Source organism: Scyliorhinus canicula, chromosome 1 (genome assembly GCF_902713615.1).
Source record: "Scyliorhinus canicula chromosome 1, sScyCan1.1, whole genome shotgun sequence".
Classification (NCBI taxonomy): domain Eukaryota; kingdom Metazoa; phylum Chordata; class Chondrichthyes; order Carcharhiniformes; family Scyliorhinidae; genus Scyliorhinus; species Scyliorhinus canicula.
Window position 1 is genome coordinate 73,421,857 of NC_052146.1, and position 21,247 is coordinate 73,443,103.

Here is a 21,247-nt window from a genome sequence, read left to right on the forward strand (position 1 = left end):
AGAAAAATTAGGCACCAAAACATACAAAGAATAGTGGAAATTTTTCAGGGTCACTATTCGCCAAAATCTTTAATCATCACAGAAAGATTTAAGTTTTGTAAGCACAACCATGAAGAAGGTGAATTCATTCCACAGATTGTAGCTCCCCTGAAAAGACTGGCTGAACACTGCAAATTCAGCAATGTGTTAAATGATACCATCAGGGATAGACTAGCCTGTGAGTTGGGGAACAAAGCAATTCAAAAGAGGCTATTAACCAAAAGCAACCTGACCTTAAATAAAGCTTTGGAAGTTGCTGTATCCATGGAATTAGAAACCAAAGAAGCTCAACAGTGGAGGTCAACCACAAGAATTCACAAGATGTCAGCTGAAACTCAAACGAAACGGAGAGATGGTCTTGGTGTGGAAAAACTGGGCACTCAGCAGCAGAATGTGGCTGCAGACATCATGTGCAGAAATTGTGGCAAAAGGGCAGCGCCGGCCCTAGGGTTGCTGGCACCCCGGGCAAGCTGACCTTTGGCGCCCTTCGTGGGGGGGGGGGGGGGGGGGGGGGGGGGGGGGGGGGGGGGGGGGGGGGGGGGGGGGGGGCGGAGGGGACCCGAGGGGGGGGCCGGAGTGACCACCGGCAAGCCTGGATCCATCCGCCATGTTTGTGCGGGGCGGCCTGAGGGAGGGCGGCCACCGCGCATGCGCTGGTTGGCACCGGCCCAACTGCGCATGCGCGGGACCCGCACTCCTTGATGGCGCCCTGGGCGACTGCCCGAGTTGCCGGTACCTTGAGCCGGCCCTGCAAAAGGGGTCACATTGTTGGCAAAAGAAACAAGTTTCAGGGAAAAGTTGCAGGAAGCAAGAGCTGATTAAAACAAATGACAAGCTGAATCAAGGGAAAAGTGTCCACATGGTACAAAAGGACGCGAGAAAGAACTCAATTGACAGTCCGAAGAAGATTTGTCATTAAATGCACTCGCTATTGCCGGTGCAACATATCGATCACTCCATTACTGGATGGTCTGCCATGAAGATGGAGGTGGACACAGCCGTCTTGCTGGTGCCAGAGATTGCTTCTCAAGAAAAACTCTGACATGTTGCTCTGCAACCCTCAAAGATAACCTACACTGGAGGTGATTCCATTGAGGGGCCTTATTGAGAAGGAATTGGTGGATGTTGAATCTGGTGAAGGGTGTGTAGATAGCCTGGGTCACATTGAGATCCAAAAAGATGAGGTGTTGGGCGTCTTGAAAAATATTACGGTAGATAAATCCCCAGGGCCTGATGGGATCTACCCCAGAATACTGAAGGAAGCAAGAGAGGAAATTGCTGAGGCCTTGACAAAAATCTTTGGATCCTCACTGTCTTTAGGTGATGTCCCTGAGGACAGAAGAATAGCCAATGTTGTTCCTTTGTTTAAGAAGGGAAACAAGGATAATCCAGGGAACTACAGGCCAGTGAGCCTTACGTCAGTGGTAGGGAAATTACTGGAGAGAATTCTTCGAGACAGGATCTACTCCCATTTGGAAGCAAGTGGACGTATTAGCGAGAGGCAGCACGGTTTTGTGAAGGGGAGGTCGTGTCTCACTAACTTGATAGAGTTTTTTGAGGAGGTCACAAAGATGATTGATGCAGGTAGGGCAGAGGATGTTGTCTATATGGACTTCAGCAAGGCCTTTGACAAGGTCCCTCATGGCAGGCTGGTACAAAAGGTGAAGTCACACAGGATCAGAGGTGAACTGGCAGGATGGATACAGAACTGGCTAGGTCATAGAAGGCAGAGAGTAGCAATGGAAGGGTGCTTTTCTGATTGGAGTGCTGTGACTAGTGGCGTTCCGCAAGTTCAGTGCTGGGACCTTTGCTGTTCGTAGTAAATAGAAATGATTTGGAGGAAAATGTAACTGGTCTGATTAGTAAGTTTACGGACGACACAAAAGTTGGTGGAATTGCGGATAACGATGAGGACTGTCAGAGGATACAGCAGGATTTAGATAGTTTGGAGACTTGGGCAGAGAAATGGCAGATGGAGTTTAATCTGGACAAATGTGAGGTAATGTATTTTGGAAGGTCTAATACAGGTAGGGAATATACAGTGAATGGTAGAACCCTCAAGAGTATTGAAAGTCAGAGAGATCTAGGTGTACAGGTTCACAGGTCACTGAAAGGGGCAACACAGGTGGAGAAGGTAGTCAAGAAGGCAAACGCATAGAACCTTAGTTAGGCCACACTGGAGTATAGTGTTCAATTCTGGTCGCCACACCATCAGAAGGATGTGGAGGCTTTGGAGAGGGTGCAGAAGAGATTTACCAGGATGTTGCCTGGTATGGAGGGCATTAGCTATGAGGAGAGGTTGAATAAACTTAGTTTGTTCTCACTGGAACGAAGGAGGTTGAGGGCGGCCTGATAGAGGTCTACAAAATTATGAGGGGCATCGACAGAATGGATAGTCAGAGATTTTTTCCCAGGGTAGAGGGGTCAATTACTAGGGGGCATCGGTTTAAGGTGCGAGGGACAAGGTTTAGAGGAGATGTACGAGGCAAGTTTTTTTTTTTACACAGAGGGTGTAGTGCGTGCCTGGAACTCGCTGCCAGAGGAGGTGGTGGAAACAGGGACGATAGTGACGTTTAGGTGAAGAAGAATAACTGCACAGGTGAAGAAGAATACGAGAAGTGGTCCAGAACTATCAGGAGTTATGGATATGCTGCTTCGAGGCAAGACTTCAGGAGCAAACCCTGAGTTAAAGCCATATTCCAACTGAAGACTTGAGCTATCCGTACAAACAAATTGTCTCCTCTGGGTAATGAGAGTCATCATTCCACCATTATTAAGAAAACATGTATTAAACCAATTACACAAAGGCCACTGTGGTATTGTAAGGATGAAGGAGATAGCCAAGAGCTATTTTTGGTGGCTGGGGCTAGATGCCAAAATCAAGGAGAAAGAGAAATACGTTTATCTTGTGAAAAAGTGCAGAACCTGCTGCCATTAGCCCCGTTGCATCCACGGGGATGGTCAGAAGAGACCTGCCAATGGGTACATGTTGATTACACCAGCCATTTGAAGGCGCATGTTTCTCATTCTAATCAATGCTCACTCAAAATGGTCTGAAGTTTGTAATTGAAAATATGGAAAGATGTGTCATTTGAAACATGGAAGTCTGGCAATATCTGGTCTGAGAGAAACATGAGAGGATACAGGGAAAGATCCCGTGAAGGGTTAACAGCAGCTGCAAAGAGCAGGATTATAAAATGCAAATTCCTTCTCCCAAACAAACAGGATTTTTGTATGAAGCTAAAAACAATGGCTCACTCCTTCATTGAAAGTAACTATTTTAGTAAGCATCTGGAAAAGCATGGATGAGAGTTTCAGTTGAGCTAGGTGATAAATATAAACCTTTCAAGTTATAACCAAGTGGATTTTAGCATACAGCTAAAAGCAACGTTTCACACCTTCATTGAAATTAACTATCTTAGTAAGGAGCTGGAAAGGAAAGGATGAGGTTCAGTTGAATTTGGTGACAATTCTAGGTGTGAAGTTCTGCCGATATCAGGTAAATTAAAGAAAATTGGAGACTATCAGTCTACGAGAAATATAATTTAAAGCCAAAATCAAAGTCAAAATTATGAGCTGGGGACACAATTAAAAAATAAAACTACAGAAATGACAGGAATTAAAAGTAACACCTATTGAAATCAAGGCATTTTGAACATCACAAAGAAACAATGTAATCAGAGATCTGAGAGGTGAGGTTATGTCAAAATGAATACTGACCTGTATTAGAATGTTCAGATCAAATATACTTTTTCAATCCAAGTGAAATAAAAGTTACTTTACAATAAAGTCATAAAAATGTAATAACTGTTAGAAAGAGAATATAAACCCAGAGACCAGAGCAGGAACTACCAGAACCAGAGGGAGAGAGAGAGAGAGGTGGAGAAGCAGAGAAGGAACAAGAGAAGCAAGCAGAGTCAGCTTACAGTCAGCTCGGTCATGGGAAAGGGACAGGGCCAAGTAGCTGAGCTAAAACAGCTAATACATCTAAGGAAGACCAGAATTTAAAGAGTCAGCTCAGAGACAGTCAGCATAGCCAGCTCTCACAGCTCGGTACATGGGAAAGATAAGACATAGCAACCGAGCTCACCAGCGAATACATCTAAAGACCAGATTTTAAAAAGAAGATTGATTGTCAAGTTGAGCCTGAAGGTCCCTTCAACCAACCAGAAGGATCCAGAAGCAAGATCTTTTTACTTTACTGTAAAGACAGTGATTGCATCGTTTAAAAGAAAAAATATATAATAATAAAATAACTTAAAAGTTTTAACCTGAAACATGTTATTAGCCTACTTTACTTACTTAGCAACGCAGGACCCAGGATGTCAATGCTACTAAGGGGTAAGTAGGTAAAATTCTTCAGTGAAGTAATGGGTTATATCGGGGGATAACTTGAAAATATAGTTTGACCTGAATAGCACCCACCGAAGCCTGCATCAGAGTCAGGGAGTGAGAATTCCTGTTCACCATTTAGAATATCGACCCTTTTTGGTATAGGGGGAATTCTAAGAATAGTTTTCAACAGAGTTTTCAACAAGTTGCCATCATGAAGAAAATGTCATAGGAGAAAACAGTTGAGAGATTGAGTGAAATATTCAGCAATTCAGTCATCATAGATCATAGAATTTACAGTGCAGAAGGTGGCCATTCGGCCCATCGAGTCTGCACCGGCTCCTGGAACGAGCACCCTACCCAAGGTTAACACCTCCACCCTATCCCCAGTAACCCAACCCAACACTAAGGGCAATTTTGGACACTAAGGGCAATTTATCATGGCCAATCCACCTGACCTGCACATCTTTTGGACTGTGGGAGGAAACCGGAGCACCCGGAGGAAACACACGCACACACGGGAGGATGTGCAGACTCCACACAGACAGTGGCCCAAGCCGGAATCGAACCTGGGACCCTGGAGCTGTGAAGCGATTGTGCTATCCACAATGCTACCGTGCTGCCCCTAATAAAGATTGAGGATCCCAATGTCAACTTTTTATGTTAATCATAGAATTTTACAGTGCAGAAGGAGGCCATTCAGCCCATCGAGTCTGCACCGGCTCTTGGAAAGAGCACCCTACCCAAGGTCAACACCTCCACCCTATCCCCATAACCCAGTAACCCCACCCAACACTAAGGGCAATTTAGTATGGCCAATCCACCTAACCTGCACATCTTTGGACTGTGGGAGGAAACCGGAGCACCCGGAGGAAACCCACGCACACACGGGGAGGATGTGCAGACTCCGCACAGACAATGACCCAAGCCGGAATCGAACCTGGGACCCTGGAGCTGTGAAGCAATTATGCTATCCACAATGCTACCATGCTGCCCCTTATCCTGATCAATTGATGAGCGAAAATCAACTACAGTTCACATCTCAAGAATTCATAAACCACTTGAAGGAGAACGGAATTCAACACATCTGGTCTGCTCTTTATCACCTTGCCGTAAATGGGCTGGCAGAATGTGTTGTACAGACGATGAAAGATTTGTTAATGGTAACCAGAAATAAAGGTTCATTGTCTGAATATTTGAGTCAATTTCTGCTCATGTACAGGAATATTGCACACTCAATAACCCAAGTTTCTCTGGCATTGCTAACAGATAAATGTCAACATTCACCGCATTCGATTTGCCCAAGACAAAATAAATATTGTATATCTTGTATTATTGTATACACATTGTATACACATTGTATATCTTGTGTTGTCCTATTATGTATTCTCATGTATTTTATTGTATTTTCTTGAATTTTGTTTAATTCCCTTTTCTTCCATGTACTGAATGATCTGTTGAGCAGCTTGCAGAAAAATACTTTTCACTGTACCTCCAATCCAAATAGTCAAGAAGAAGTCACAGGATTAGATCATATGACAAGAGATCAAAGCAAAACGTTGTGTTTTTCGCCAGGTCAAGAAATTCTGGCAAGAAATTATACTACAAGTGAAAACTGGATTTTCGCCACCATCTTAGCACAGGTAGGAGTGGTCATCTACATCATCCAAACCCGAGAAAATATAATATGGAAAACACATGCAGATCAACTTTGGGCAACAGGAACCAATCCGCCAGAGGCAGAACTGACAGAGTCCAAATCCAGCTGTGCCAAGACATGGCCTGGAGCTTCCAGAGATCCTGACACCAACCAAATCAATTGGGGAAAATACCACCTCAATTGTGCATCAAACATGGAGTCAACCTCAGATCACTATGTCGACTCCGGTTAAGATAATCACTGTTGACACTCATACAAAGCCAAAGACACCAGAGTTGTAATAGAGGAGCCACAAAAGCAGACGCCCAAGGATAGCCAACAACCACACTGAGAACGCCAACCTCTAGAACACCTGATACATTGACTGTTTTTAATTAATTGTTCATGGTGCTGATTGATTGTTAATATTTATTGTGTCAGGAACCTTTGATTTAAAGCGGGAGGAAATGTTGTGTATTCATCTTGATTTTAGTGTTTCCTCACAAGCAAACTTGTAGCTGAACAGGGGCAATGAACAGGGACACTTCAAGAGAATGATTGCGTGACGCCATTGACCATTTTACATGGGCAGTATAACATTGTAGCCTGTAGTGTTAACATCTTCTAAATAAGCTCTAGATTTTCGCTGAACTGCCAAGGCCTGCAGACTCAATCGTGAATCCATCACAGTGACCATCTCACACCTCGTGGCTCTTCCTCCTATCCCGCAATGTTTCCTCTTTAATGTGGCTCCTCTATCGATGCGTGGCTCATCCTTCACCAATGTCGATAGGGTCAGGTGGAGAAGAACATAGGTGAGGCCTTCAGTAATTAGATATGTATTTTAGTGTCCTTCCCAGGGGTAATCTTGGAAATACTGGTGTAAGATTTCCACCGCTTAGGGAAGGTGTCTCAAGTGTACCTGTGCATTAGAGGCCACTCAAAAACTGTCATGATATAAATTTTTCTTAGGATTTGTGAGTCTCTAGACCCTGATCCCAGCCTGGTTGAGGCCTCAAGCCATGTGGGGACAGCTATGCATTATTCCTGAGCACACCACATTAAGATCATGGAAAGGGAATCTCCCCGAATAGGCAATCCCAATCCTTAGCTTCAGACTTACGTGAAGTCACATGGGATCAGAGGCGAGGTGGCCAGAGGAAATGGGCGAGGTATTAAATGAGTACATTGCTTCAGTGTTCACCAAAGAAAAAGACCGTGGAAGTTGATTCTTGGGTAGGGTGTGTGGACAGTCTGGGTCATGTTGACATCGAAGAGGAGGAGTTATTTTTTTTTTTTACATAGAATTTACAGTGCAGAAGGAGGCCATTCAAGTCTGCACCGGCTCCTGGAAAGAGCACCCTACCCAAGGTTAACACCTCCACCCTATCCCCATAACCCAGTAACCCCACCCAACACTAAGGGCAATTTTGGACACTAGGGGCAATTTATCATGGCCAATCCACCTAACCTGCACATCTTTGGACTGTGGGAGGAAACCGGAGCACCCGGAGGAAACCCACGTACACACGGGGAGGATGTGCAGACTCCGCACAGGCAGTGACCCAAGCCGGAATCGAACCTGGGACCCTGGAGCTGTGAAGCGATTGCGCTATCCACAATGCTACCGTGCTGCCCACGGTAGGGTGTTTTTGGGTGATTTTAAAAGACATTAAGGGAGATAAGTCTCCTGGGCCAGATGAGATTTATCCCAGAATATTGAGGGAAGCAAGGAAGGAAACTGCTGGGGCCTTAACTGACATCTTTGTGTCCTCATTAGCTACAGATGAGATTCCAGAGGACTGGAGAATAGCTAATATGGTACCGCTATTTAAGAAAGGTAGCTGGGATAATCCTGCAAAATATAGGCCGGTGGGTCTCACGTCGGTAGTAGGTAAATTATTGGAGAGGGTTCTCAGGGACTAGAATTACACCCATTTGGAAACAAATGGACTCATTAGCGATAGACAGCATGGTTTTGTGAAGGGGAGGTTGTGTTTCACTAACTTGATCAAGTTTTTTGAGGAGGCGACAAAGATGATTGATGAGGGGAGGGCGGTAGATGCTGTTTACATGTACTTCATTAAAGCCTTTGACAAGGTGCCTCATGGTAGACTGCTGCAAAAAGTGAAGTCAGACGGGATCAAAGGTGAGGTGGCAAGATGGATACAGAACTGCTTCGGTCACAGAAGATAAAGGGTAACAGTGGAAGGGTGTTTTTCTAAATGGAAGGTTGTGACTATTGATGTTCCACAGGGATCTGTGCTGGGGCCTTTGTTGTTTGTAGTGTACATAAACGATTTGTAGGAAAATGGAGCTGGTCTGATTAGTAAGTGTGCGGATGATACCAAGGTTGTGGAGTGGCAGGTGGTGTTGAGGATTGTCAGAGGATATGGCAGGACATAGATAGGTTGGATACTTGGGCAGGGAAATGGCGAATGGAGTTTAATCCAGACAAATGTGAGGTAATGCATTTTGATAAGTCTAACATAGAGGTGAAATATATCGTAAAAGGCAAAACTCTAAGGGATATAGAAAGTCAGAGAGATCTGGGCATGCAGGTCCACAGATCTTTGAAAGTGGCAACATAGGTGGACAAGATAGTCAAGAAAGCATAGGGGATGCTTGCCTTCATTGGATGGGGCATAGAGTATAAAAACTGGCCAGTCATACTACAGTCGTATAGAACCTTAGAAAGGCCGAACTTGGAAGATTTAAAATGATTTCCAAAATAAGCAAATGTGACGGTAGAAAAAAAGTTTTCACACAGTGAGTGGTTCGAATCTGGAATGCACTACCTGGAAGTGTGCTGGAAGCAGGCTGAATCAAGGCATTTGAGGGCATTAGATGATTATTTGAATGGAAACAACATGCAGAGGTATGAGGAAAAGGCCAGGGAATGGCACTAAATCATAATGCCCGTGTGGAGAGTAGGTGTGGGCATGGTGGGTCAAATGGCCTCCTTCTGCACCGTAACAAATGATGTGATTCTGTGATTGTCTGTTTACAATTTTCTTCAACTACAGAAAAATAATTCAGTGTCTGAGTAATGTAAACATATTAGATATTTCTCAGGTTCAGTTTAGCTTATTAAATGTGGTAAACAAACACTCACCTATTAATAAGGCACGTCTTCCCCACATATAGGTCCCCGACCATCACCACCTTTGACATTTTGAGTCTGCAGAGACGGCAGAACAAAGCTTCACTGTTACGTAATGTTATTTTTGTTCCTGCTTACATCTTCCATTCTCTATTCCTGCTCTCCTGTACGTCCTCCTTCCTTACAGCTCTCCCACACAATAGATCCCTCTGCCTTTGCGTATCTCCTGACAACAGAATGTTTGCAAAATTTTTTTAAATGCCCTCTTTAATTGTGCTTTGGCAGCCCCCTCCAATCTCAGTTCTATCGCCCACTTTATGAAAAGCCCTGGAACTTGCAATATTTTAACAATCTTCTGCAAGTGTATGGTATTAATATTAATATTTTTTACAAAAATTAATCAATGTAAACCTGCCCCAATATTACTCAAGTGATGAGCTTTGTTTCAGTGCTCAACGGCGCAAATTGAAAGTATGAAAGCTGAGAGAGTGAGGCAATCAAAAGTGAATATGACTTTAATACTTGGAAGTGTTTCATTTCAGCTTTTAACTTGGTTATTTTGGTGTTAAGTTTGAACCTTACTTCTAGTATGAATACCACATGCCCATTTTATGGAAGGAAACATAGACAGCCATAATTACCAACATCGAACCATGTTTTATTTAGAATTTGGGACCAGTTTCCAGGAAAATAGAAACAGGAACTGGGCATAGAATGAAAGCACTCCTGTGCTCGCTGACCTACAATGGTTCCCGGTGAAGCAATATCTTTATTTTAAAATTCTCATCCTTGTTTTCAAATCCATGGCCTTGGCCTTCTCTATCTCTGAAATGTCTGGTCTCCTCTAATTCAGGCCTCTTGTGCAATTCCAATTCCAATGACTCCAACATTGGTGCCATCAATTGTCTTGGACCAAGCTCCGGAATTTCCACCCTAAACCTCTCCATCCACCATCTCACTTCCCTCTTTGAAGGCCGCTTCTTTAAACATAACTGTTTGACCATATTTCTGGTCGCCGGATCTAATATCTTCTTACATGGCTCAATGTCGTACTTAGTTTGATAGCTCTTTCTGGGAAGCGCCTTGGGACGTTTCATTATGTCCAAGGTGCTATATAAATATCAGTTGTTGTTTAATTTAAAAATGGAGCTCAATTAGTAAAATAAAGGGCAAGTAGAACATTAAGTTTTTATGCACAGTTAAACATCATCATACAAAAAGCAAAATAGACCTTTGGATGGAAACGTAAGGATCAGCGTAAAGATCCTCCACAAAGTAAACCTCTAAATGGCCAGAAAGAAGATGCTTTTAACTCATCACTTGGACTGTATTCAACTCCAGATCCTCGAACGAAAGGAGAGTTTGCTAACTTAGTAGACAACCCGACCCTCCAATAAAATTTGCGACAAAAAAAAGTGACAATTTTTTTCAAGGGATACTTTGAAAGTAGATACTGGTAAACACAATCTTACAGCAAAGAAGGAGGCCATTCAACCCAAGTGTATATGTCAGCTCTTTGAAAGAGGTATTCAATTTGTTCCATTCCCCTGCTCTTCACAATAGGTCTACAAGGTCTTAGCATATAAAAACCATTCCTTAAATCAGTCACATTATCTTCCTCATCTAATGTTGTGAAGCTCTTGGCCTTTAAGGTAACTTGATATTGGTCTCAACACAAATAAAGCTCCCTTTTATTCAATAGAGCAATTGTTGAACAGATATTGCCTACAAATTCATCAACTAGCCTATTCCCTTAAACTCAGGTTCAATGAGTCAACAGAAGGAACACTGTATCTCTTAATTAAATTGTCCTGCAAAGAAGCTGATTTAACCAAGCGTCGGATACCTTTCATTTCATGTCTCGAATTACTCACCCAACATTTCTGGTCTGTCGTTCTTGGCAGGCATATTTAACTTGAACATGGAACTGATCTTTAAACTGGAGACAGGCTTCAGGTAAGAAACACTGTAGCAAGATTAAAAAAAGATGTTGTCATTGGATGTCTAGGGAATTAAGGAATAGATACTCACCTGTCAGTCCACGTGAATGGTTTTCACAGAAAAACTCTTGATTTAGGTTATCCTGCAAGGTGATTTATAACTTCAGCAACCCCTGCACTCTATTCTAGTTGAACACTGGCGTTCACAATCCAATTTAAACTCTATTCTTCTCTCTAACCCGACAGCACAGGTATTCAAAATGTCTGTCATGGCTCAGTTGGTCATACTCATGCCTCAAAGCCACAAGGTTCAAGTCCCACTCCATGATTCGAGCACAAAAATAAAGGCTGAAGTTCCAGTGTAGCAAGCACAGCTGTCTTTTGGATGTTAAACCGAGGTTATAGCTGCCTGCTCTGGTGGATATAGAAGATCCCAAGGCATTATTCCAAAAAAAAAGCAGGAGAGTTATCCCTGGTGTCTGGCCAATAATTGTCCTTCAATCAACATCACAAAACCAGATTGGCTGGGATTCTCCGCTCTGAGTCTGCTCTGCTACCGCTACGAGCGAGGACGGAGAATTTGGCACTCAGCCAAATCTCCCATTCACTGCAGCGGGACCGGAGAATCCCGCTGCTATGAGCGGATGGAGGATCCTGCTCATTAAACTTGTCATTATCACATTGCTATTTACAGGAGCTTATTGTGAACAAATTGGCTGCTGCATTTCCTACATTACAACAGTGACTACTTTTCAAAAGTATTTTGTAAAGTGCTTTGAGATGTCCAGTGGTCCATGAGAAATCCTAAAAAAGTATTTCTTTCTTTCAAAATGCCATCCCATCCACTGGATGAGGAGACAGAATTCACTGCAGATCATTTTAATCAAGACTGCCTTGATTGCTGCCCTCCTTCAGATTGCAAAATGGAACAAACAAGTGCAAGGCTTTAAATGGAAACTACAAACTGGTTAAAGTAGATACTTTGAATGTTAAAAATAGGAACATGAACTCAGCACAAGTGAACACTCTCAACAATCACAATCATAACCAACACAGATGTTTAGAGGAATTGTAATTCTACCTGCACAACAAGAACGTTGTACGCTTGGGGGGGGGGGGGGGGGGGGGGTGATAGGGTGCTGGTGGTCACGCTGTACTCTTGATGCATTTCCCTCCTTGCCATTTATACTCGCCTGATTTCAGTTATGGGAAGATTACCCACTCTAACGTACTGGATGTCTAACTTATTTGGCAGTGTTTTGTCCTGATGGTTTAATGAGCGTGAAATGATGACCACTTTGTATATCTGCATGTAATGTTGTTGACGTTGAGCAATGATTTGCCTCACGATTTTCAAATTCCTTTGGAATGACAGAGTAGTTTAGAAATAAAACAGAAAACTGCCAGTCAATGTTCAAGAACATGGAGAAAAATAGTGCAATTTTAAAGAGGGTGCAGCAGCAGAGGGACTTGGGTGTATATGTGTATACGTCATTGAAGCTGGCAGGACAGGTTGAGAGAGCTGTTAATAAAACACACAGTTTCCTTGGTTTTATTAAATAGGGCAGAGAGTACAAGAGCAAAGAACATATAACATAGAAGGTTATGTTGAACTTGTACAACACTAGTTTGGCCTTAACTGGAGTGTTGCCTCCAGTTCTGGGCACTGCATTTTCGGAAGGATGTAAATACATTGGAGTACAGAAAATATTTGAGACTGTTTCCAGGAATGAGGAACTTCAGATCAAAAGACAGAATTTAGGGCTGTTTTTCTTGGAGAAAATAAGGCTGAGAGAAGATTTGATCGAGGGATTCAGAACCTTGGTGTTCTGGACAGAGTACATCGGGTGAAACTGTTCCCACTCGTAAAAGGGTGGTGAATGAAAGGGCTCAGAATTAAAGTAATTGGCAAAAGAAGCAAAAGCGACATGAGGAAAAACTTTTTCATGCAGCATGTGGTCAAAATCTGGAATATACTGAAGAGTCTGGTGGAGGCGGGATCAAACGAATCATTCAAAAATGAAAAGGAAGAATGTGCAGGATTATGGGGAAAAGGCAGGAGAAAGATGAATTGCTCGTTCAGAGACTCAGTGCAGACAAATGGCCTTCTTCGGTGATTCTGTACTGGCTAGGCATCCTTAATTTGGCTCTGATACTACAGTAATTGCACTTCAAAGTCATTCATTATTTGCAAATTTTCCGGGTCTTCTATTCTGCCCCACCTCCTCAGCCCCTTTCCAACCAAATAATTCTACACATTTCTACCTTGCTTCAGTTCTGTAGAAGGATCATTTAGATCTGAAGCATTGGATGTGATCGAACCGCCTCGTTGCACCAGTCATGGGCAGGATCCAGATTTGGATATTACGTAAGCAGTTAGCTTCACATAATAGTGCGCTCTGCGTAGAATCGCATGCCGGCGTCGGGCAGCGTGGCTCGGTCGCAGGGATTCTCTGTCCCAGCCAGGGCTGAGAGAATCCCGCCCCGTATCTGTTACGTGGGTGGGTTCAGGTTGCATGGACTCTAGTGCTGATTGGCATTGGGGCTTCTGACAACAGCAGTGGACCCAAGGTTGAAAATTTTAATTAGTCAATCTTCAGTTTCCAAGAGCAATCTGACCACTGAAATAAATCAGGATATGCAAAGAGATTGGTATCGGATGAAGGTCAGTGAACTTTACCCAGCCCCATAACAATTTCCATCCCACTATCATCCCATTTACAGGTGTAAGCACTTGGTGACTAAAATCATCGCCAAGCTGTCTAAACGAATAGCTAGCCTATAAAATATTTGTATCCACCAGGATGGCTTGGTTTTGAGAGGATAATTGAATTAATAGCCCCTGGAGAACAATGAGTATTTTATCTGCAGGCTTCAATCAGGCAATAGAAATGGTTTCTGTTCCATTCAGATATCAAAATGAAATGAAGCAGAGGATGTCACAACGATCTATTGGCAAATCATCCTGAAGTGGAATGCACATATCAATGCACCACATACATTGCAGAAATGTTCTTGGCTTCAACGATGATGGAACAAATTAGTACCTCTTAGTTATGAGTATTCAATTGTACCATAAAGTTGGCTATATCTATCAAGAGCATGAAACGACTGCATAGGCAGTCGGCATGCCCTTAAAATTACTGATTGTGAACAGAGGATAAATAACAAAAATCTGGGTACCAAAGTTTCATTAATAATCTGCTGCTGTGCGACATCAGTTTTTTAATGTCCTGTACCTTTAAAAATCTGTTCATGGGTGCGCACCTTTACAGTACCTACCAGGTAGCTGTTCGGCTGCACCCAGGGCCAGGGAGCAAAATCAAGAGGTCCTGCTTCTGGACACCTTATTCCCTCCCTGCACTTTAACCCACCTTTCACATCCTTCGGAGGCCCAGAACTGTTTCAAATAGATTTAGCTTGCTGTCTTTTTTACTCCATACTTAATATATAAAACCCATCGAAAGCTCAGGTTTCAGTATGATAAATTTTACACCTGACTTTTGTCACACAATTACATGTAACTTGGTTGTTCATATTATGGAACCAGCCCCTCTACGAAATATCCGAACAGCAACATCCAAAAGGCTTCCACAGTGGATAAATAAAGCTATTTGAGCCCTTTGTTGAATATTGTCAGGGGGCAGTCTTCAATGGTGTGACTGATTGGGGTGCATGTACAGCTGCAGTGATAGGTAATGTAGTTCCGGCCGATAAAATATAATAATAATCCCTCTTAGTGTCACAAGTAGGCTTACATTAATACTGCAATGAAGTTACTGTGAAAATCCCCTAGTCGCCACACTCCGGCACCCGTTCGGGTGAGGGAGAATTCAGAAATCTCAGCTGGTATGGGATCATTCAGAATGTCCAATTCACCTTACAAACATATTTTTCTGGACTTGTGGGAGAAAACCGGAGCACCCGGAGGAAACCCACGCAGGCACAGGGAGAATGTGCAGACTCCGCACAGTGACCCAAGCCGGGAATCGAACCCGGGTCCCTGGCGCTGCAAAGCAACCGTGCTAACCACTGTGTTATGTGCGATCTTTCTCCTCCTGCGTGATTGGTCAACTGCGTGATGCACATGTAAATTCTGGAAGGGATTTCAAAGCAGTTCTGTCGCTGATTGGCTGTGAGAGACTCACTCATCATTTCGGGGGGCCCTGTCATCTGGAGCTCTGTGTGCTCCATTGTAAATCTGCCTCAGGCCCGGTAACCACTGCTCACCTGGCCTTCCTGGCCCATTCTGCCACCTTGACTTTGTAAGTCCTTCAGTAAGCTGGCACCTGCGTGGGAGGGCGAAAGCGTGGCTAAGGGTGGATGACATCACCCAAAATGCACCCTCATTGTCAAAATGAATGGCCGTACGGATTCAGGTTCTCACCCCAATAACCCCTTATACAGAACTCTGTCCTGGAGTGAGATGCTGTCCATGCATTTTTGTGGGGGCATATTGAGACTTGAGCTGGCCACTTGACAGACTGACGGTGTTGCTGGTTAGGCAAAAGCTCTAAGCTGAGACCAGGCGGCCGTAATGTAAGAAGCACATTTGAGGGTTACTTTCAAAAGTGAATTGGATACATACATCAAAAGGAAAAGAAATGTAGCCTATGGGGAAAGAAAAGGAGAGCAAGACTAATTGGGTAACTTTCCAACCAATTATCGCCCCATTAGTATACTCTTGATTATCAGCGAAGTTATGGAAGGTGTCACTAACAGTGCCATCAAATGGCAGTTGCTCAGCAATAACCTGTGCACTGTTGCTCAGTTTGGGTTCTGCCAGAGCCACTCAGTTTCTGTCCTTATTACAGCCTTGGTCCAAACATGGGCAAAAGAGATGAATTCAAGGGGTGAGGGGAGAGTGACTGCCCTTGACATCAAGGCAGCATTTGATTGAGTGTGGCATCAAGGAGCCCGAGCAAATTTGAAGTGAATGGGAACTGAGAACAAAAAGGTCTACTGGTTGGAGTCATACCTAGCACAAAAAGAGATGCTTTTTGATGTCAGTTTTATCAGTCCTGGGAAGTCACTGTAGCAGTTCCTTAGGGTAATGTCCTAGGCCGAACCATCTTCAGCTGCTTCAATGAACTTCCTTGCATCATAAGGCCAGAAGTGGGGATGTTTGCACAATATTCAGCACCATTCACAACTCATCAGATATGGAAGCAGTCTATGTTGCAAATGCAGCAAGACCTGGACAATATTCAGGCTTGGGCTGTCAAGTGGTAAGTAACATTCACATCACAGAAGAGCCAGGCAATGGTCGTTCATATTCTGGAACGTAAGAGAACATAGCTCTAACAAGAGAGAATTTAAGTATTTGCTTGATAGTCAATGGCATTACCATTGCTGAATTCCCCCATTATCAGCACCATGGCGGTTACCATCAAAATCTGAACTGGGCTCGCTGTATAAATACTTGGTTACAGGAACAGGTCAGAGGCTGGGAATTCTATGGAAATGGCTCACCTCCTGACTCTCAAAAACCTATCCACCATCTACAAGGCACAAGTCAGGAGTGTGATTGAATACTCTCCACTTGCCTGAATGAGTGCAGCTCCAGTAACACGCAAGAAACTCAGCACCATCCAGGACAAAGCAGCCTGGTTGATTGGCATCCCATCCACCCTCTTAAACATTGTCTCCCTCCACCACTGACACACAAGTGGCAGCAGTGTGTACCTTTTACAAAATGCACTGTAGGAACTCACCAAGCTCCTTCAGCAGCACCTTCCAAATCCATCCACTACCATCAAGAAGGACTATGGGAGCAGGCGCCTGGGAACACCGCCACCCCCAAGTGCCCCTCTAAGTCACACACCAACCTGACTTGGAACTATATTGCTGTTTCTTCACTGTTGCTGAATCTAAATTTTGAACCTTATAGCATTGTGGGTGTACCAACATCCCAGGGACTGCAGTGGTTCGAAAATATAGCTCACCACCATCTTCTCAAGGGCAGCTGGGGGATGGGCAATAAATGCTGGCTCAGCCAGTGACACACAAATCCCGTAAATTAATTTTTAAAAAGTCAATGCTTCATTAAAATGTAGTGTCTCCCACTGTAAGCAATGAGAAGAGGCACTGAATCCAATAAACCCTCTCTACCTGGAGTTCAGCTGTCATTATTGTGCATTCCCCGAAAACATTGTACTTGGAGGAACATCAAATTCCTTTCCTTAACCTGTCTGAAGTTAAATCTAACAATGCTCTTAATATCCAAAACCCTCAATCCTCTTTATTAGATGTTATTGCTGCAGCTCCCTTTAAAATATGTTAACAGACCAGCAAACAACTCTTATTGGGAATTCGTACCACATCAGGGCAAATCAAGAGCAGGATTAGGCCATTTGGCCCATTGAATCTGCTCCATGATTCAATAAGGTTTTGGTTGATCTGATAATGGCCTCAACTCCACTTTCCTACCTGCATAACCCTCGACTCCCTTCCAAAATCACACCGGCTGAAACAGCCTCGTCAAGACCCAATTGGAAAAACAAGGGAAGGATGTTCAATTGATGTTTGCAACTGGTCCTGTTCGGCAAACATGGTCAATCGATGCACCCCTTTAAAAAATGTATTTCACAGGATGTGGGCATTGTTGACTAGGGCACCATTTATTACCCATCCCTAATTGCCCTTGAGAAGGTGGTGGTGGGCTGTCTTCTTGAGGTGCTGCAGTCCATGTGGTGCAAAAACACCCAAAGTGCTGCCAGGGAAGGAGTTGGAGGATTTTGAACCAACGACAGTAAAGGAACGACGATATATCTCCAAGTCAGGATGGCATGCAACTTAATGGGAAACTTGCAGGTGGTGGTGCTCCCATATATCTGCTGCCCTTGTGCTTCTAAGGGTTTGAAAGGAGCCCCTTAGTATTAACCAGTTACAAATTTACTTCCTGACTGATACCTGAAAAACAGGAGACGTCCCAGGTCCTCTCTGGGACCATTGAACTTTAAAAAAAAACAGAATTCAATTATTTTTTAACTGGACATTTGGACCTCAATGTCTAGTTTTCAAAAAAATTCAGGACAAACCGATGGGAATCAAGTTCCATTGATCTAAAATTGATTTGTGGCGAAGTGTTACATTTAACTTGGTCAGAACCAAGAGGCACCACCACCACCACCCTCCCTCTGGTTGCTCGGGACACCTGTTTTGGAATGATAGGAATGTCAAAGGAGACATTGGATAAGAAAGGCGCGGGGGGGGGGGGGGGTGCATCAAGCAAGTCCTGACCACTCACTCCAGATTTGCTGAGTCTCCAATCGAAATAACAACAGCCACCCTACACACAAAAAGAACTGCATCTTTCCCATTCACCTATCTTCCGTGGCTGAGACGCCCAAGCCCGGCACGACCTGAGTTACTCCTGCTGCTACCGGCGTTAACAACACTCCCGCCCCCCACATGACTCGGCTGTCATCGTGCAACATGTTCCAGCCTCATTACAGGCCGGATTTCGCCAGCCTCCGCACCAGAAAAACTGCAGCATTTTGTGAGGAAGAACAGGAAAAGTACGAAGGCAAACCGTGACCTTGGGGAATCTGGAGATGACTCGGTCCCGGCTGACAGCTGGGCCGTATAAGATGCCGTTGTTCATCCTTTCCCACTCCCGAAGGCGAAATTTGTCCAGTTATTTTCTGCACGAAACGATCAAAAGAGAGGGGTGAAGAGCAAGTTACCAGACGGTGCAGCAGGAGCTTCAGCAGTCAGTTCGCGTGCGGACGGGGTGGGAGATGCCATCAGGGCAGGGGACACACACCTGGTGTTGGGGAGCTAAGGCAATGATAACCGTTAACTTTTTACTGATCCAGAGGCGGTCAGTAAAAAGATAATTGGGTGCAAACCTCAGCACAAAACTTACCCAGCTCTCAGCACAGCCGCCTGTTGGCAGTTTCCACGGCAACAAGCGTCTCTCGCTTCCAACATAGACGTCAGGAGAGGAGGAGGGGCTTCCTTTCCAGAAATTGGGCTTTCCTTAACCCCATCGAAACCCGGCACTGGAGTATGCTGCATGTTTTTCAGATAAAGTAAGACAATCAGCCTCATACATTTAGGGAAAGAGGCACAGAGTGCCGTGAGGTTGTACTGGTGGCTGATGCTCTGAAGAAGATGTGGAGATGAAATGTGAACTCTGGTTTCTCTCCTCCACAGATGTTGCCAGATCCTTCTGAGTTTATCCAGTGATGCACGATCAATTGCACGAAGACGAGAGTTGGATACAACTGAGGCTTTATTGCTCTAAAATGTGTTGCCTCCCACAGCAGCTGGCGAAATGGCTGCAGCATGGAGGACACACATTTATACTCCGCCTATTGGGCGGAGCCAGCAGGCAGGGACTACCGACGTACCTGTAGTACAGGTCCTATCATACATCACCTAATATAGGTGCAACAGTGGTTTACCACATTCACCCCCTGTTCAAATTGAGTCCCGGCGGGGGTGGGGGAGAACTATATACAACAAATGAGTTACATTTATAATATTTGAGAGAAAAAAATGTCTTTTGAAGTCCAGTGGACCAGTTAGAGGTTTAACCGGTCCGGGGCCTTGATGTGCCGCTGGGACCAACGCAGTGGTGGCGGCGATGCCGATGCTGGTCTGGTCTTCATTGACTCTGGGAGCGTGCCGAAATCCTTTTCATCCTCGGGCGTGGGCAGGGGGAGGACGGATGGTCCTGGGGGGGGGGGGTTGCTGCTGGGAGCGCTGGGGAAGGGGAGGGTTGCACCGGGCCGGAGGGGGGTATGTGTGTGGAACCTGCTGGTGTCAGGTCCCTGAGGGAGACAGTATCCTGGCGGCCGTTGGGGTACACCACGTGGGCATACTGGGGGTTTGCATGGAGCAATTGCACCCTCTCCACCAACGGGTCCGCCTTGTGGAGTCGGACGTGCCTACGGAGCAGGACAGGTCCTGGAGCTACGAGCCAAGTTGGGAGCGACACCCGATGTGATTCTTTTATTGCATCAATGAACATGATGCCAAGTACGATGTCGGGGCCACGGGCATTATGGTTGTCTACTGTGCTCCTCACAACTTGGTACCGCAGAGGAATGCCCTGAACAACGAGGATATCGTGGAATGCCATGCCCCCTCAGATGGCAGGGACTTGGAGGAATTTAGATGGTTGTTTGGGTTGCTTCATGGATCCAGTTGTATCTCTCCTCTTCATCGGTCTGTTATATTACCTCTGGTGGTAATATGTCATTGTTCTTTGCCTTTTAATCCAGAATGGTCCGTTGAGTTGATGACAAAGAAACCACCAATCTTTAGATTGAATCAAAACTAATTTATTGGATAACGATTAATTAAATAAAGTTTGCACACATTACTGAGCTATAACTAATAATAAAGTAAGGTTGAATCTGTCTAGCAGTAATCTATAATCTAGTAAGTACAAACGATGTCCTCATGTTAACTCTCTCTCAAATCTAAACTACTCCTCATGCTGTGATCAATCTGCCTCCTCTGCTAACTCTCCACTGACTACCCAGCATTCCCTGAGGTCTGATATTTACACTGGGAGCTGGTGTTGTCTTCTAGTGTTTGAGTTACACTGAGATGTAATAATTAAACCTTCACTGGTGTACCTATATACATATCATTACGAAGTCCTTGGGTTCCTCACAGGAATAAGTAGCCATATCCTCAGTGGGTAGTCCACATTACCAACAATCCAACCTTGAAGACATGTGGTGTAAGCAAAATCTGAGCCACCCGGGAGTGTCCGAGTATGTAGGTGCTGAAGGTATTGAATAACACATGCAGGATACGTTGGTTGATGGTCACAGACCAGTTGGACATTGATGGAATGGAAAAGAGTCATATACGGCACAGAAGGAGGTAATTTGGCCAATTGAGTCCTTGCTAGCTCGCTGCAGTGTAATCCAGTCCCACTCCCTCACTCCATCCCCATAGTCATGCAAGTTTATTTCCTTCAAGTGCCCATCCAATTCTGTTGATGAAAATGGTTGACTGGTCTGTGGGAGCCTTGATGATCACATGAGTGCAGTCATTCAGGCTCTGCATGTGTGAGAATCCAGCGAAAAACCGTAAAACAAGCCCACAAAACAGCTTTTCTTGGCACTTTAACTGATCCAATTACCACTTTGTTAGTTGAGGCACTCTTATCTTGCCACGCCATCCGCATCTTGCAAAATTTGGATTGATGTGACTTATAAGTAAAGTAAT

The 21,247-nt window shown here is 44.4% G+C and overlaps 1 protein-coding gene across 1 annotated transcript in view; it reads right to left on the reverse strand.

The window, feature by feature from the left end:
* Window positions 1-18,958, reverse strand: part of rab36 (RAB36, member RAS oncogene family) — a 78,940-nt gene extending 59,982 nt beyond the window's left edge. The window contains exons 1-4 of the mRNA XM_038793272.1: window positions 18,924-18,958; window positions 18,594-18,699; window positions 10,988-11,079; window positions 9,126-9,191 (exon numbers count right to left, since the gene is read on the reverse strand). Of these exons, the coding sequence (XP_038649200.1) occupies window positions 9,126-9,191; window positions 10,988-11,079; window positions 18,594-18,659 (224 nt within the window). The 5' untranslated portion in view covers window positions 18,660-18,699; window positions 18,924-18,958. The remainder of the gene's footprint in view (window positions 1-9,125; window positions 9,192-10,987; window positions 11,080-18,593; window positions 18,700-18,923) is intronic.
* Between the last annotated feature and the right edge of the window lie 2,289 nt (window positions 18,959-21,247).